Genomic DNA, 18,795 nt, shown 5'->3' with positions numbered 1-18,795 from the left:
TTGTCACACAGGTGTACACGTACGTACAGTATCTGCAGCAACACATGGCTCGAAGAGTGCTGAATGCCAGTTATGCTCAAACATCTACAGGGAGCGGGCATGGTGCAGGATTTTTTGTTGTAATTTTTGTGCTGATAGACAGTGAAGATGCCTACAGAGAGCACGGCTCAACAAGGCTTGAAGCTTATCCCCATTCACTGTTGAATGCTTGAGGATTCACAGTGTGACAGTACAGTAACTACAGCATCCAGTTGTGTTAGTGTCAGGGGGTAAAAGCAAATTACATAGAAATGCCAAACATTTGCTGGTCCCCGCTTTGAAAATGCCAGGTTTAGCCACTTTCCTCTCGTCAATCTAATACCCTGCATTTTATACAGTTGATTGTACAAAAGTAGTCATTTGTGTGTTCACATGTTGTGCTATTTCTTCACAGTTTTTTTGAAGAATAACAGACTTAATAATGTATGGATGAGTAAATAGACAAATAATAAAGAAAAATGCTGTTACCTGGTGGAAATGTTGATGCACCACTTCTACAACCATAATGTTAATATCTCTGTAGGAGTTATATCTTTGTGGGCAGTGTTACAAATCACTGTGCAGGTATATTTTATAGTAGTATTACATTTTTATTTTCTATCAACATAATAAAGCTACTGACTGTGAAGAGACACATTTAGCTAAAACACAAATCTCCCAGCTTGCCTTATGCAGGAACCTGTCCAGAAAGAGGGCAAGGAGTGGCATGGGCCCTCTTGAAATCTGGTTGGCCACCCCATGTGCAACACCAAAGTCAATTATGATTGGCTACTTAGTTTGACAGAGGCAGGACTTCTAAAATGATCTATCTGAGCCGAGTGGCACCAGGCTGCTAGTAGTTTTTTTGCATTCAAAAAGAGGACACTTTCTTTTGTTGGCACTTTAAAATTATAGAAAAATACTTATTTCAAACATATATTCCTTACAACAAGTGTGGAGGGGAATCAGTTCATCAAAAGCTGCAAGTAAACTCCTATCTAAATAAATTTCCTTTATTAGGACCAAAAAAGCACCTATAACTATATATTTGACAGTTAGACAGTGAGAAGGAGTTCACATGCAGCTTCGAAGTGCTTTCAATTTTGACATTGGACACTCATTTTTTGAGTCCATGTAGATTTAAGCTTAGAAGATGTGCATGTTGCCATTCTGTTTTCTTGCTTTTGAAAGTGAAAAATGAACACACATGAATTAAACATCTGTATGATGTATTTCATGCCACCCTTGCATAAGTCTGTGTCCCTGTTGGGCCACCACAGTCAATAAAGTCTGAACACGCTCCTGTTCATAGCGATGTGTACACAACATGGGTGACGGATTAAAGTAAAAACCAACATAAAGAGCTTAAAACCGTCTTGGCAAAGACTCTCTGAGGGCTCAACTGGTGGGATGAATCAGTCATCCAACAAGTATTCTCCCATGTGTGGATAACACTGTCTAGGCCTCAGTAGAATATCTCCTTAGTTGGGCCGAGCACTGGTGACAAGAGATAATCTGTATTGGCCACCCTCACTTTTACAGCATAGTAGGCTGTAAAACGACTGAATAAGTCAGTATTTGCAGTCACGGACTGATAAATATGTATCACTATCTTAAAGCTTTGAAATATACAGCTGGTTCTTCTGGACGATTTGCTTTTACAGTCTCGACTACATAAATGAATAATACCAGCAGTAAACATTTCATGATGGCCAGAGTGGATATTTTGTTAGCATACTAGGAAGCTACTCTTCGCTGGCTGAGTGCTTCTCCTTGGCCTCTGTGGGGACCTCTGTGCACCATGGAGGAGAGTAATGAATAGCTCTCCAGTGGCTACAACTAACAGGTGGCCTTGACTGACTCACTGTCCCTTAAGGCTAACTGTGACGAGTCGGTCGTGACTCTGGTGTGAATTACTGCTCTGCTACTGAAAACAGGAAGTATCAACTCAATTAGGCTGGGCTTTAATGTAGTGACAGGTGGTTCTTCAGAAGACCAAATACAGTGTACGTATACTGAAACTGTTAGCTTGTCTGGATCTACCATCTTTATTTTTTCAGGTAGTCCGTGAAGTTCTGACAACAAGTGAACACAAATAAAGACGACAGTTGTGTACTTCTACGTTATCAAGGTTGCACCACATGGGAACTGCAAACAGGAAGCCAGGAAATTAACTTCTAAGATTAGAAATTAACTTTACAAGAGTGTACTTTGTTTATCTCAAATTCCTTCCCTTCCAGCTCAGTTAAATCTTGACTCTAAAGACGTTGCTAACTATCGGTTTGCGGTGCAAGTTAAGGCTGCATGAACACATCTTTGTAAACAACCAAGATGGCAGTCAGAGATGACTTACAGTAAAGTCTTGAGCAAATTGGAAAATAGCTTACGTAATGTAAATGCTAAGTGTCACTACCCAGTCATGCTATAACAAATCTCTATATGACATTGTACTAGAAGCCATTTGGATGATGGGACTTGACACCCAAGCTAGCTATGGAGCCACTGAGATATATACAGACTTGAACTGTTACGGGGGATTCTTTTTGTGGTGTTTTCCTCTCACTTCTTCATACAGTTTTAGAAAAAAAACTTCTCACTTCTCAGTCTCACTTTGATTCTATGAACCACTTAACACAGAATCCACAGCTGAAAGCAACAAGTTCACGCCCTGTCTCTCAACTTCAGAAGATGTTAAGTCTCATTCATAAAGACAGACAGACAGACGGACGGACGGACAGACGGATGGACATATAGATAGATAGATAGATAGATAGATAGATAGATAGATAGATAGATAGATAGATAGATAGATAGATAGATAGATAGATAGATAGATAGATAGATAGATAGATATCTTGAACAGCAGCTCATATGATATGCCACAGGAAATATAACATTCTGTGGTTTCAGAAAGGCTTCAGTTCAAGTATTGTTTGCCTGCTGAAAGTGTGTGAACACTGCTAAAACTATCATGTCTGAAAGCTAAGTACAGTATGAAACAGTAACAACTGGCTAGCTTAGATTGGCACAGACTGGATCCAAAGGGAAGATGGTCTGCTTCGAGACTAGTTGCCACACATGACACAGACTACAGGAACTTTCTGGTCCTGACCAATACTTAGTCTGGGACATAAGCCCCATGAATTACAATTTGGCACTTTAACATTTTAGAGAGATAATATAACCTGTTAATTAGTGAGCTTAGGAAGTGGAAGATAGAAAAGTACAATAAGACCATTTCTAGTCTCCAACAAGGCGTTAGCGTCATATCTTAGTCTAAGCCTCATATTTAGCATCCAGATAGTAGAGTTGTATACATTTTCTCAGAGCTCTTTGAAGCATCTTTTAAAAGACAACAAGGAAGATATACAGAACAGAGTGTGGGTGCAGAAAGTGTAGTTTTGTTTACATATGTATGTCATTACTTTTTTTAAGCTATAAGTCATTTAAATGTCAAAAGCAGTTTGCTTTATTCTGCTGCTAAAGAAATTCCAGTGGTGCCAATACCATTTTGTGTCTTATTATGTCTTCATTTAAAACAAAGCTTTGTTAAATGGGGAGAACATTATATAAGATCTGCTGACTCAGAATTTCCCATATTTACTCATCGAGGCCTGAGCATAAGGGACATATTATCTACGATACATTGCTTTGGTTTTGGGTGAGTCATCGTTACAGCTCTATATCAGCTTTCACATGGTTTGATATCTCTCCTTGTTCATTAAGGGCTCCACTTATACCTGAAATCCTCTGAGATTCCTCTGATGTCAGATCTGAGAGGATTACCAATGTAGCAGTAAGACAGGTGGAGGATGACACCCAAAAACAAGCTGATCTCTGGTAGGAGAAAATGCCCCATTAGCAAAAAAATGAGACTGACCTTTCATGGATTTAAGCCACCATATGAGCAAAGATCCACCATGTATAGTCGCCTTAAGCAAGGTGAGCTCCAAGGAGATTATGAAATGAATTTTGACTGTCTTATTGACTTAAATATCAATCACTGTACCAACAGGACTAAAAGGCTATCTTTTGGTGGAAATTGCCCATTTCTGATATATGTATAAGTACACATAATTAAAAAGGTACCCACTTATAATCCTGATGGTGTCTGATGTAGTTATTGACATATTGCTATGGGACAGGGGAATTAGTATGGGACAAAGCCACAGGGACAGCCCTGTTTGGACACACTCCCTGTCTACGAAGCTTCAAGGTGTCCTATACACACCACTACCTTAGTCGTCATTCAGCAATGACTAAGTGGAAGATTGAGTGAAAGTGACATTTTATTAGCAGGACAATCTAAAGGGTCCTTGTCTGAACAAACTACTCAAATGTGTTTGCGGAAGCTCCAGTAACTGCACTTATGGGCTTTATAACTTTGATATATTGTTGTAAAACTGAATTTCAAAGTGGAAGTGTTTTCAAAAAGAAAGCTGGCTGACAGAATAAAAAATATATAGCAAGGCTGAGATGAAACACTGGATAAGAATTGGACAGTGAGACTGAGAAGTGCTCAGACTTTCCCCTTCTCTACAGGCTCCGGCTGTATGCTAACTGCACCTTCATTCAAGAGAAAACATTGGTCTGATTCTCTGTGATGGTCAAATGAAGCTGCTGTCTCTATTGACTCTTCCCCTCAGTGTTGAGTAAGTGGATGAATACGGTGTCAGCCTCTGCAGCTGCAAGGGCCACTGTGCTGGGAGAAAAAGGCAGTCTCGGCCAAAGTAATCCTTTGGCAAAGACTGGTGTCCCAGACGCTAGCGCAGCGATGATCCACACAGAGAGGGGGTGGGTGATGTTGTGTACTTTAGGTCACCAGACACTGACATTGTCCTTGCAGAAACAACTGTATTTACAGTGTCTTTAAGTTGTATAGTCTATTCACATAATAGACAGTGATGCAGTTGTGTGCATTCTGAGATAAGAGGCTGATATTCATGTATCCTATTAGCATTAGCTCTCATCACTAGCATGGCTGATCTGCTAAGCTGCTGTGTTGTTTATTCAGGTGTGTCAAAGACCCAGTGTGGCATTATCACTTCCACCTATGTGTGAATTAAATCGTCCATAGGAGGGTTGAATTCAGCATGGGTCCATTAAAAATGTGCTATGGGCAGTCGATGAGTGCAGACAGGTGTGATTTTCAGGGATGCAAAAAGCACTGTACTCATTAGTGAGCAGTTGAAAGGTGAATGGCACCAGGATTTTTTTTCTGAATCATTCAGTCAAGCATTCTTCATGTGCGTAAAACTCACCATGTGTGGGAGTGAGCAATGACTCTTTCCAAGCCCACACAATATGAACATAAATAGCCTCACTTACATAAAAATCAACCCATAAATTTGCACTGGAAGTAGGTTATATTGGTAATTTAAAAGCAATAATAATTTAGGGCAAACACAACAAACACCACATGAAGTCTGTTTGCAGGAGTTCATCAGAGATGTGAGGAGCATGACTGCTCCCTGGTGTTCTCCTCTTATTAATGAAAGATCAATTCATTATTCCATATGCAGAGGGGATGACTAACAGACCACAGAGAGATGCACAAGGGCTCCATGTTGGAAAGCACACCTGCAGGATCCATGAAGTGCTGGATCGATCTCTAGTGAGTGCATGGCTGTGCTGAACTGGGGTTATTTCCACCTATAGGCTGCATCACGTGGACTGCCGGTCATTGATCACAACAGTGATCAGTTCAGTATGGGGAAGAGGGAAGGGGGTGGAAATGACAGAGGTGTCATCAAGGCAGGGTAAGAGATGTAAGCTACAGATGTGCATGTGCCTTTTAAATGCAACACATCAAAACCCATGTGGCTCTTCGGGGGCAATAATGGTGGCTTAGATATGACAACAAATACGCTCACCGTGGCATCATGGACCCTCATATCTATGCAGATTTGGCGATGATAAATAGACGCGCTATATGGAGAGGTTTGGCACCATGTACAAGGGAATAAGAACTACAAATGTTGCAGGCGCTTGTATTATATTAAACGGCCTACACGCTGCTTCCTAAATACTACTTGCAGCCATAACAGCTCATCGGGCTACAGGCGTCTGTATAAAGCGCAAACCTGGAGGGGCATGCAGCCATTCATAGACGCTGATATGGCACATTAATTTTCAATTTCAGCTCCACGATTCAGTGTTACAGTCCATATTTTACGAGCAAGGTTGGCATACATGAGCTAATTATCCCTCGGTGTTCTGATATCCCACTGGGAAAGCAGGGATGCATCGCCGCATCTCTATAAGAAGCGACCAAATAAAAACACGCATCCTACAGGAAATAAAGAATCCAGAAAATGATGTGTCTTTCTTACCTGTGCTGTGAGCCAAATCGATGCCCGGGTCGGTGAGTATGTTCGGGTCACTTTGAGATCTGCCTCGTTGCAGACAGCCGTCTAGTTCATCTGATGTAGCCATGGGGAGACAGCGGAGGAATCCTGAATAAAATATTGAAAACCCAACCAGAGGCAGGCAAGGTCAGGAGGAAAGCAGCGAGCTGGTGCAGATTTAATTCGCTCTGACAACAGCCGCTTTGAGCATCTACCAGGGAGCCATGGCTGAGCAGAAATTCCGCGTGTGTGTGTGTGTGTGTGTGTGTGTGTGTGTGTGCGTGTGTGTGTGTGTGTGTGTGTCTGGGCTGTGTGCGCGAGGATGTGTGGATGTGGGAGGGGTGATATGCCCCCGATGATGCCCGTTCCTGTCCAGCAACACGACCACATTTTCAGAACCATGCTGCACACATCGCTACATTTTAAGAGTTTTGCCTGCCTTTGTATTCATTGTTCTGTTTTCGTCCAAAAAATAAGTGTTTTACGATTTTACGATTCCCGCTCGTAATATTTGTCTAAAAAATGTTAGCCTTATAAAGCTGCACAGGCATCGCAATGAAATGGCAGAGCAAGCTATCATATCTTTATTCGATCAAGCATTTATATGACATTGTCTTTGATTTCTTACTGAATTAAATGCACCAGTGGTCATTTGATGTATCAGGCGCACTGTTATATTGACGTCGTAATTTTATAAAATGTACAGGTCCAAAAATGTAATAGCAGCTGTTGTGAAAAATATATATATATATATATTCTTTTTTAATCAATGTATTGGATTCAATATATTTATGTCAAATGCGCGGCAGACTCATTGCAAAAAGAAGGGTTAGCCCAAATTCAGAGAAATGAATGGCTTTTATTATTTATTTATTTATTGCTGCTTTTGGGTTTAATACGTGCCCTCCAAAATGTATTGATGCATCATTATTTTGTAGTTATTTATTTTCATAAAGATAATTATAGTTCCATGCCGGTATATTTCTGGAAAATATAAAAGTGAAAACATGTTAACAAAGCAGATTCACGTCATTGCCACAGAAATACATTTGGAAGCAGCCCATTGGCTGGTTCTGTGTATGACGCGTCAATGCGGAAGTGAACCACTATCGAAAAATGGCAGCTCACAGGTGCAGCTTTTCGGCTTGGCTGGCTGTTCTTTGTTACTTGAGTATTTTGGTGTGTATTGTAGCAGATAGTCAAGAACCGAAGCTTACAATTGAGCACCATGCCACTGTTGTTGAAACCGACACCGAAACAGCCGAAGAAACGGTCCAGCAGCAGCCTGCGGTGGAGGAACAGCAGTGGGAGGCTACTGAGGTAGAAGAGGCGACTCCGGATGATGCCGCAGACGAGCAGCAGGACTCTCCTGCGACCGAATCAGTGGTGCCCTCCCCTGAATCACAGCCCAAAGATGACTTTCAGGAGGAGCTGGTCATCAGACCATTACATTCAGGAGATATCTATGCCAGCTTCCAGTTCCGCACACTTTTGGAGATGGATTTCATGAGTGGAAACAAAGGTAAGCTAGCTGTTAGCTATGATTAAAATGACCAATATTCTGAATCTGATGCATCATAAAAGGTTTAGTTTACCTTTGTTAATAGGCATTGGTGGAGAAAGTACACAGCTTCATTACTGAAGTAAAAGTATAGATCCTCCTGGTCAAACATTACTCCAATACAAGTGAAAGTTGTTCTGTCACATTATTATCACTTGAGTTAAAGTACTGGAGTACTTTCTTTTAAAAATACTTAAGTATTCAAAGTACTTTTTAAGATATCTCTAACTGTATTTTCACAAAGCACGAGTGCAGTCAAGAAAACATAGAAGTACATTCTGCTATGTTCTGTTTATCTAGAAAACATTATTTCATATCTAAAAAGTTTAACACTAAATACAAACTAAGTTACTACAAGCACAGACAAGTTTAAAATGTTCATCTGGAATAAAAGCAGTGTGTTAGCTACAGACCTCCACATGCTTTCTCAAGTTAGATGGATATTTTTTGTAGTCATTGATGAAGTTTGAACAGATATTTCAATATTTATATTTACATAGAGATTTACAACATTACAAATCATTCTTTATTTCAAAAACCTCAAACATGGGCTTAAAATATGGCTGTGGTGCTTAGGTAGAGAATCATCATCATCCTTCTCGGCCACAGTAGTCATTACCACCACTAAATGAATGAACGAACTGATCTGAATAATGTTTGCATTTGCTCTACGTTCAACCGAGGTACAGCTACACCATTTAGACAAACCAAACACAAGCACACGAACAGTTTACGGTCTTTGGGATCTGATTTCAGAATAGAAAATTCATCAGCTGACTACAAGGCATAAGTAGTGAATAACTAGATCACTGAGAGAAATGTAGTGGAGTAAAAAGTATGGTGTTTGTTTTTCAAATGTAGTGGAGTAAAAGTAATAAGTACCCCCCCAAAACAATACTCAAGTAAAGTACAGATACTCAAAAACTATAATAGTGTAATGCTGTACTTATACTGTACTGTATAAGTACAGTACTTAAGTAAATGTACTTTGTTACTGTCCACCACTGGAAATAGTACACGCCTTCGTTCTAGCTCATACTCTTGCTATTTGGTAAAGTAATCATTGTGTATTGTTGTGGCTGTAAATAGTTGAAATCAGTTGTTTTGCATTAGTAATAATGTTGCTTAGTAATAATAACTTCTGATAATTGTTGTGTTAATTAACTTATCTCAGCACAGTGTGCCATTTCACAAAAAGTGGTATGTTCATTCATAACAAATATTTAAACAGTGTACAGAGACATACACAGTATCCTAACCTTTAACTGTGAAATGTTGTGTTTTTCAGTGTCCCACTACCGGCTATTTCCAAAGTCTCTGGGCCAGGTCATCTCTAAGTTCTCAGTGCGAGAGCTGCACATCTCCTTCACACAAGGCTACTGGAGGACCATGCAATGGGGACAGCCTTTCCTACCATCTCCTCCTGGGGCTGAGCTCTGGGTTTGGTTCCAGGACTCTGTGACAGAGTGAGTCCAGCCCTCTTGTTGCTTTAGAGCCAGAAGGTTTAGTAAATATTCTGTATGTATTTGTGAATTATGGAACCAAACGTATACAACAAGTTGATGTCAAACAATTATGCCTTATTAATAATACAAAGTTTAAACTTTGCATATGAGATATTAGTAGTGGTGTTTTGTGTCAATCTTGCAGAAATAGCGGCATTTTTAACATGCTTTACTGTATTGTAGGTATTTTCTTTGACTTCATTCACATGCCATTTTCTGCTCTTTTTAGTGTGGACGGAACATGGAAGGAGCTGACAAATGTTTTGTCTGGGATCTTCTGTGCTTCACTGAACTTCATAGACTCCACCAACACTGTCCAGCCCAGTGCCTCCTTCAAACCTCTGGGAATAGGAAATGGTACAGAGAGGTTTCTTCCACCTCTGTGTGCATTCTTTAGAACTCTTTAGTCAAGTCATGAGCCTGTGTAGAAGATAATGTTGTGATTTGATGTAGTATGATGCTGCAGCTTGAAGACAGAATAGTATCCTTTGCACTACGTGACTGATATTTGTCTTTGTGTGTGAATTACAGTCACGGACCACCGCTTCCTTCGCTATGCCACCCTCCCACGAGAGATTGTTTGCACTGAGAATTTGACACCCTGGAAGAAACTCTTGCCATGTGGATCCAAGGTTAGTTGCTATGAGTGTGAACTCCCATCTGTGCACTATCTGATGCTATCACATGACGCAAATACTGATTCTAGTCCCCACCCTCCTATAGGAGAGGGAGTGTTTTGACATGTTTTGGAAAATTTGCTGTTCAAATGTCACAATCATAGACTGTATAAAATATGGACGTAGTATCCATGACATCACCCATCTGTTCCTGAGCGCCGTTTTGAAGCCAATCGTTGGTGGCAGCCATATTGGAAATGCGGAACTCAACCAGGCAGAGTGTGACGTAAAGAGGTGGAGCTTGAGCCTCCTAGCCAATAGCTTTGTGTTCCCTACTGGGAGTCAAGTCAGTCATGTTCTTATTTGTGCAAAAACTCATAATCTTAATATCTTCTGACCTGTTACCCCCCCGTACAGTGTGTGCTGATAGAGAAATTAGCTACGTAGAGCCAAGCCGTTTTTTGAACCAGGCTGTAAACATGTTTATTAATGCTGCAAAGATCGTCTTTTTTGAATTGGTATCTATGTGGTTTCCGGTGTTTCTGCAGCCAGCCTCAAGCGGATTCTCAATGAATTGCAGTTTATAACACTTCCGCATGGGATTCATAGTTTGAGACCGGAGGTTGCCGCTGGGTCATAATGCCTGCAGCTAACTCTGTTTTTTCTTTCTTACATTTGCAGGCTGGTCTCGCAGTTCTGTTGAAATCAGAGAAACTCTTCCACAGCAGTTTCCATTCACAGGCAGTGCACATCAGACCTGTGTGCCAGGACTGGCAGTGCAAAACCACATCCTGGGAGCTGAGACAGACACTTAATGTGGTCTTTGACCTGCACACCTCTTCACAGGGCAAACGTGGTATGTAAAAGCAAATTCTCCCTGCATTTTTCCAAGATCAAAGTTCAGAGTTTTGAGCTCCGTTGGTAGTATAATAATAATAAGAGTTGACATTGCTCAAGTCCTGTCTAACTTGAGCTCTTTGTTTTTTCAGAGTGGTCACTGTTTAAGATGTTCTCGAGGACTCTGACAGAAGCTTGTCCACTAGCCTCCTCCAGTAAAATCTACATTGACGTCACAGACAATCCTGAGGTTTGATTCTCATTCAATTTGACATCCCCTTTAAATGCCTCCTTACATGAAGTGTTCACAAAAAGCTAAAGTGTATACATTTAACAAACTATTAGAGTAGTGAAAAAGTTGAGACACTTTAAGGTTCCCTCTAGAGGTTTGTTGCCATTATCCACAACAACGGATGACTACACCTGCTTTGTTCAACAAGTTCACATATCCAGGCTATGTTTTTGTTATCTGGCTTTACTAGTTTACTACATTGGTTATCAAATCAGTAACAAATTATTCAAACCCAGTTTTTTCTGAATCAGCATCTTCACATACAAAGGGAGTGGGATGTGAACATGGACCACACACACTTTAGTGTATTCCATTCAACATATTAAACATGCTGCTTTAATTTATTCATATAATTTGTTGGACTGTTTTAGCTGTTTAGCTCTTTCAGCTGCAACCATCACCATGTCATGCAGACTTTGATACTGTTATAACCTGAGTTACCCTGTACAGGAGGTACGGGTCCAGCTCCCTGTTTAAAAGGTCTGATCATCAGCCCCCACTGGGGGCCATCAGATGAGGGAAAAATCAATTGAGGACTGTTTAAGCTGGAAGCAAGGGGACACGCCTATATTTCTCCATTCAGATGACTATCCTGTTTACTTTGACATGGTATCCAGCAGAATAGCTGGAGAGCAGAATGGTTGCTAGGACAAAAATGTAGTGACTTGGATTTAAGTCCAATGGATAAGTTCATTTTTAAAGGCTAAGGAAACCTCTGTTTCTCTCATATTCAGGCCTCTACAGTAGGTTCATTCCTTGCATGACGCCTATGCCTTCTTTCCAACCCAGGCTCGGAGTGTGACTTCAACCTATCTTGACAATACACATAAAAAAATAGTTTTAAGAGTTAAATAGGCTTATTTTCGTATCTTAAAAGAAGAAGTATAAAAAGTACAAGACCTCAGTGCTTCCATCAATTTCAGTTACCAAAACATAATGGATATGACTCATGTAATAGATAAATAAGCTCGTGCCCTCCTCCATCTTATGGATACTTAAAATGTTCATTAAGATACAGCAGGTTATGAATGTATTCTCTAAGATGTGATCATTAAACAGTAAGTGTAGAACTGTATGGCAGCATTTGGCTGACAGAGATTTGATGTTGTTTGCAGGGGGAGCAGTTCGAGGTGACCCCAGCCACTCCCCTGCTGAGCCAAGCAGTGGTGCTCGGAGACAGACGCACATTTTCTGTCTATGATCTGACCCAACAAATCACCTTTGGCACCGTGCGCTCCCTCAACCTGCTGATCCGATGGAAATCCAGCGAGGGTGAGTGAGACGAGCAGAGTATGACACACAGTTTTGTGTACAAGGTTAAATTTGACATGTATAAAATAGACAACAATGATCAATAATCAGTAGTCATTAATCTGCAGCCTGTTCCTATGCAACCCTTTTTTAGGCAGAAAAAAAGGAGCTTATGAAGTTGTTATGAGATTGCAGCATGTGCAGTTGTTTCATAAAATATTTTTAATCCAAAAGACCAAATAAAACTGTATTTTATCCCAGATCAGTGTTTTATGCAACAAGGTAAGACAGTTAGGGTGAAACATTTAAAATACTGGATGTTTTCAACAAAGTAGAGACTGACTGGTGTCCTCATTTGCACATTAATTTAATCTTTCATGTCTCTGCTGCAACGTTTCCCACATGAATGATTATTAAACCTCCTCCTCTTGTTTTGGCTCTCTGCAGGTGACATGCTGCGTCCCCTGCTCCATGCAGAGCGTTATGTGGCCGGTTATGGGCTGCAGACTGGAGAGATTCACACACTCATGTACAACAACCACCCCTACAGGTCTTTCCCTGTGCTGCTGCTGGACTCTGTGCCTTGGTACCTTCGACTCTACATCCACACCCTCACGGTCACCAGCAAAGGAAAGGACAACAAGCCCAGTGAGTCACTTTAGAGGGAGGAGAAAGACCTGTGAGCCAACCAAAGTGCAATCAGGGTCTGAAAAATGCAAACTACAAATGAGTCAAATGCTGGAATAGTAGGCTGATTAATGATAAATGCTGAAAGACACTCATGAATGGTTATTTTTTGAGACATCAGATCAGTGAAATGAGACAAGTAAAGTAGTGGAAACTTCGGTAATTCCTGTCCTTCCTATAATCTGTTAACAGGAGAATTGACTTGAATCAAATTTACTTGTTCCAGTCATGGCAATGCACACATTTTCCATAAAAAGAAGAAAACAATTAAGAATTTGATCACATTCCATGTGTGGAATGGAGCCGGGAGATGACAGATCTTATTTTGCCTGCCACCAAATAATCATCACCCGCCCCTAAATTCTGTCAAACGTATTAAAAGGAGAAAGTCTAGGCAAGGCAAGGCAACTTTATTTGTATAGCGCATTCCAAACACGAGGGCAACTCAATGTGCTTTACATTAAAACATTAAAAGCATTGGAAACAATCAGACAAGCATAAAAGAACACAATTAAAATGACAAATATAATAAAGCAGAAAAGAAAAGGAAAATTAGAAATATGTTAAAAATAAAATAAAGATTTGCATTTAAAGTGAGTTAAAGTAAGCTAAGATAGGAAGGCAGTGGCAAATAAAAAGGTCTTAATCTTTGATTTAAAAGAGGTGAGAGTTGGAGCGGACCTACAGCTTTCAGGGAGTGTGTTCCAGATATGTGGTGCATAATGACTAAACGCTGCTTTACCGTGTTTCGTTCTGACTCTAGGGGACTGAAAGCAGACCAGTACCTGATGACCTCAGAGGTCGAGGTGGTTCATAAAGTAGCAGCAGATCAGCAATGTATTTTGGGCCTAAACCATTCAGTGCTTTATAAACCATCAGCAGGATTTTAAAGTCTATTCTCTGACAGACAGGAAGCCAGTGTAGAGATCTAAGAACTGGAGTGATGTGATCTACTTTTTTGGTCCTTGTTAGGACTCGAGCAGCAGCATTCTGTATGAGCTGCAGGCGTCTGATGGACTTTTTAGGGAGTCCTGCAAAGACCTCGTTACAGTAGTCTAGTCTGCTAAAGATAAATGCATGGACAAGTTTTTCTTCATCCTGCTGAGACACAAGTCCTTTAATCCCTGATATGTTCTTAAGGTCATAGTAGGCTGACTTTATAATTGTCTTAATGTGGCTGTGGAGACTAAGGTCTGAGTCTATGACTACACCAAGGTTTCTGGCTTGGTTTGTCTACTTGTGTATCTTCCAAGCCCATCGTCTACGCTTGGATTGCTTCCACCTGAAATAACCGGTTCAAGAATGTTCTGCTGACAACTTTAAGTGCCACAAAGGCGTCAGCTTTTTCATGAAAAATGAATCGCCTTACAATTATCTCAAGTTGAGACAAACAAAGACTATAGCGGGCTGATTTGCAGGGTTTTTTGGGACAGAATAATAGTATACTGCTAATAAACATATACTGTCAACTGCATTAGTTTTTGTTTGTTGTTTAAGTAGGGTTAAAAAAATGTGTTAACTATACACTCAGTTATTGTGCCAGGTACATACATATACATTTAGGATACCTGCAGACATCATTGTTTCATTCACTTCCATGCAGATGCTTCTTTTCACCAGAAGGAGGTGAACATGAGTCATATTTCCTGCTACTGCTTAAACACAGGACACTGTTTTGTCCACCTACTTAACAAAGTGCTTTGTCTTTGCTTACTTCATACACATTATCTAAGTTGATAATTCATGTTTATGTGGTAGTGTTCAATTGTATTACATTCATTTACAGTTCAGACAAACATAAGATCTTCTGAGTCCTCCTAACTCACGCCTTCTTGCTTCTGCAGGCTACATCCACTATGAGCCGTCTAAGGACCGCGAGAGGCCACACCTGCTGGAGATGCTGGTCCAGCTACCTCCTAACTCTGTCACTGAGGTCACGGTGCAGTTCGAGAGGGCTCTGCTCAAGTGGACGGAATACACCCCTGATCCCAACCATGGCTTCTATGTTGGGTAAGCTTGATGAGCTGTAGATGTTTTACGATTTTTAAGGGTTCATGTTATAACTACGAGTTAAATAATGAAAAAAAAATTATGTTTTTTGTAAAATGCGATGCACTTATAAGCTCTGAAGACTGAGACTAAACAACACCATACACAAATATGCTTTCTGTTAAATTTCACCATTTGAAAAAGTGGAAAGAATAGAATTAGTTAAAAGACACATTTATAACCTTCATAACTCCTAATGCTAACTTCCTTTTAACATCCACAACATTATTGGTTTGCAGAGGTATATTTTCTACCAATGTACACATTGGTTGAACAGAAAGGACACCACAGGATCAAATGGCAGATACATATGAGAATAAATGATAAATGGATTTCAGAGAAAACTATTTAAGAAGACATTAGACCAGTGGTGGCCAAACCTTTTTCAAAGAGGGCCACAATTGATGTTGTCAGAATACCTGAGGGGCAATGGCTCCTACAGAGACTTAGGAATCATAAAAGTTATATATGAAATATCTATTTTTAATAACAATTACTTTAATTTTTTTCTCAATAAAACAGTAAGTAGGTAGTCCTCAGTTCTCCACAAGCCACACAAACATTAGCAAACGTTATCTTCTTCTGGAGGAAAATGTTTTTCATTAGGGTCGGGCAATGTGGGAAAAATATTGTATCATTATTTTTCCTATGGCAGGATCACGATGTGGATTTCATCACACTTCTTTTTCATGTTGTTTTTTACGACTTTTCTGACCAGCAGACAACATTTTATAACAAAATAATTATTTTCCTGCGTTCTGAACAATTTTTATTCACCAAATTTTGCTTCATAGTTCATACTTTTGAACTTGTCATGTGTTATATTTTCTGTCTTCTGAACTTTTAGTGTGCATCAAGAACATTTTCACATCATGTTAAAAACATTAATTTGAAAACCTGTCAGCTTTAAGAGTTCTTGTGTTTCTTCTTTATTGCCGTCTTGCAAAATTCCCATTGTTTTGGCTTTTATACAAGAAGTCCATGTGAAGCTTTTTGAGACGTTTCTGGATTGACTTCAGTTTTGTCTGTGCGCTTGAAAGAAACTGCAAATGTACAGATGATTCAGAATGTGATTAAATTCTGTGCTATAAATAGCACAATATAAGATGGAAGCTTGGGGCCATAAATAAATGGACCTTGGGCCGCGATTGGCCCCCGGGCCATACTTTGGACATGCCTGCATTAGACCTTGGAACTATTTAAGTTGTATCTGCAGCCTGTTGTTTTTTTTTTTTTTGGGAGCACAGTCAATGATACTTTTATAGTTTTTTTTATTCTGCTCCATTCCTCTAAACCTCTGCAAACCAACAGAAGCTTATACATTTGTATTCTCATTAAATACCGCTCACAAGATTATTTTTCCTAGTTTTATTCATATTCCACAAAAGGTAGATCAGGATAACATCAGTAAGTCTGAACTTGAAACCCCATACATTATACAAGATATGAGAAAATAATTACATTCTGTGAACTTCAGAAGACTGAATCTGAGGAACTGATGTAAGAGCCCATCTCACAATCTGTCAAAGGTTTTTGTTCTGTTCTTGGCGTTTATTGTTTGGAGCTTTTATTTCTTTTTGACATTCAAATGACTCAAATCTGTTTCTTCCACATTTAGGTCTTCAGTAATTAGTTCTCTTGTACCAAGCATTGTTGCCATGGATACAAACAGCACTCAGGCCCGCCCACTATTCAGCAGCTTGTAAGTATGGCGTTATTGCTGCTTATTCATGTGTCCTATGTGGAGAAACATATTTATCTGTGAAGTCAAATGGTGAAATGTTCCACCTCCTTTCAGCTTCCCCTGCAAAGAAGAGTCCAGCTACTTTGTGCGCGTCTACACCGAGCCTCTTCTGGTCAACCTTCCCACTCCAGACTTCAGCATGCCTTATAATGTCATCTGCCTGACCTGCACTGTGGTTGCTGTGGGCTATGGCTCCCTCTATAACCTACTGACCCGCAGTTTCCAGATAGAAGAGCCGAGCCCGGGACTGGCCAAGCGGATAGCCAACATCATCCGCAAAATGAGGGGTGTGCCTCCTCTCTGAGGCTGAAGAGGACAGCCTGCCTGCTATAATTTTAGAAGGGAAGTTTTCCTTTTGGTGAAACCACTGGTAAACATGTGACACATTCAGGGAAGAACTGAGTCTCAAGCACTGGTACGAATGTTTGTATAACGGACAGCTTGAAGGTTTTGTTTTTGAAGAGGACTGTTCTTTTACACATAACTGTATTCAGGATAACTACCTGCTGACTATGGAGGATGCATAAAAGTAGATGTTTGTCTACTGTGATGGAAAAGTGAGAGCTTTGTTATTGTTTAACAAGTTGCAGGAACCAAAGCTGTGCAGTGCACCGCTGTGCTAACTGCTTCCAAATGTTTCCATTTGATTGTTTGTGATTTGTGGGCACTGAGGCCACAACTGCACTACATTTGAACACAGCCGCAATGCATTGTGTGTAAACAATGGAAAGTATATGTTTCTACAAATATAACACTGATGGCCTTACACTTCATTATACAGCTTCAGAGTTCAGATACAAAATGAAGAATCATGAACCTCTTACCATACTGTGTTCCCTGTGAAACACATTAACATTTTTTTAACCTTATTTATTGAAGTCAGTTGCTTAAATTTTCTCATCACCTGTATCCACAGGCGGACAAAGTATCACCGTCTAACTTCAGGACATCCTGATATTTTTTTCTCTTTATTTGAGAGGTCCTGAATATTTTGGTGTTCCAATATACAAGACAACAGTGGCCACACAAACACTATAAAGGAACCTAAATGATAATTTAGAAAACGTTGTTTATAGTATGAATATGTCTATTAATAATAACATAACTTATCAGAAACATCTTGATCCGATCATTTATTTTGCACTCATTGGTTATTGGTTTGGTTGCATGCTGGAATGTTAAATGTGATTGTCTGCTGGGCTCCTCCTGGGTAATTGCCTTTGGTTTCTCATGGTTCAGCTCAATGCAGTTTGGGTCTAGATTATAGTGAATTACAGATGAGATACTATCATGCAAAAGAGGAACTATCCTCTGTTGAGGGTGCCTGTCCCAAAGTTTGAAGCCGTTCTGTATGTGTGAGTGTGGGGGTGTCAAATCTTTAATGTTCTTTATTGCTTTTCCAATAAACTGATAAACATGTCTTCTTCATTTTATTCAAAATAATAGCCGTTGAAAAAGTTTCACCTTTTCAAGCTGCACTGGAGCTGGAGCTGTTACTTCCCACTGAGTGCCCACATTTTTGTGTAAACAAACTTGGCCCCTTTTTTCTGGCAGACTCACTAAGAACAAACACAGACGTGTCTCTGTATTTGGCCAGTCAGCGATTCTCACCCCTGCACGTTTGGCAACAGCATGGAATAATAACAAAGGAAATAGCAGCATTCCACATAAGTGATGTGGATCTCCGGTCAGCTACAAACTGTTATCTCTCTAAGCAAGTAGACACACACACAGCCTGAGAGCAGAGCTCTGCCTTCAGGCTCTGTATTCCAAGGATGCAATAATAGGTGACTTGTCACAGCTTAAACAGCACTTTTCCATACACATGTTTGAGATTAGCTGGGCAAATATGCTTGTTGGCCACACTGTTAAAATCACATCTTTAAA

The 18,795-nt window shown here is 40.1% G+C and overlaps 2 protein-coding genes across 3 annotated transcripts in view; one reads left to right on the top strand and one right to left on the bottom strand.

Moving 5' to 3' along the window:
* The window catches only part of phactr3a (phosphatase and actin regulator 3a), a 37,866-nt gene extending 31,253 nt beyond the window's left edge, over window positions 1-6,613 (bottom strand). For both annotated transcript variants that reach the window (XM_034695654.1, XM_034695655.1), the window contains exon 1: window positions 6,351-6,613. In XM_034695654.1, coding sequence (XP_034551545.1) covers window positions 6,351-6,453 — 103 coding nt within the window. In that variant the 5' untranslated portion in view covers window positions 6,454-6,613. The remainder of the gene's footprint in view (window positions 1-6,350) is intronic.
* Window positions 6,614-7,426: 813 nt separating this feature from the next.
* pigt (phosphatidylinositol glycan anchor biosynthesis, class T) lies at window positions 7,427-18,328 on the top strand. The gene is made up of 11 exons (XM_034696567.1): window positions 7,427-7,887; window positions 9,215-9,392; window positions 9,661-9,788; window positions 9,963-10,063; window positions 10,730-10,904; window positions 11,038-11,135; window positions 12,293-12,449; window positions 12,876-13,076; window positions 14,960-15,125; window positions 16,783-16,866; window positions 16,963-18,328. The coding sequence occupies exons 1-11, from the start codon at window positions 7,482-7,484 to the stop codon at window positions 17,210-17,212; spliced, it is 1,944 nt and encodes a 647-aa protein (XP_034552458.1). The 5' UTR covers window positions 7,427-7,481; the 3' UTR covers window positions 17,213-18,328.
* Window positions 18,329-18,795: the final 467 nt, after the last annotated feature.

Source organism: Notolabrus celidotus, chromosome 11 (assembly GCF_009762535.1).
Source record: "Notolabrus celidotus isolate fNotCel1 chromosome 11, fNotCel1.pri, whole genome shotgun sequence".
In the NCBI taxonomy this organism is placed as follows: domain Eukaryota; kingdom Metazoa; phylum Chordata; class Actinopteri; order Labriformes; family Labridae; genus Notolabrus; species Notolabrus celidotus.
This window is presented reverse-complemented; position numbering and strand designations above follow the sequence as displayed.

Bases quoted from the DNA above. Each gene is read 5' to 3' on its own strand.
- pigt (XM_034696567.1), top strand. From the start codon at position 7,482: ATGGCAGCTCACAGGTGCAGCTTTTCGGCTTGGCTGGCTGTTCTTTGT. The intron at 9,393-9,660 runs GTGAGTCCAGCC...TGCTCTTTTTAG, and splicing joins TTCCAGGACTCTGTGACAGA to TGTGGACGGAACATGGAAGG. The intron at 16,867-16,962 runs GTAAGTATGGCG...ACCTCCTTTCAG, and splicing joins CGCCCACTATTCAGCAGCTT to CTTCCCCTGCAAAGAAGAGT.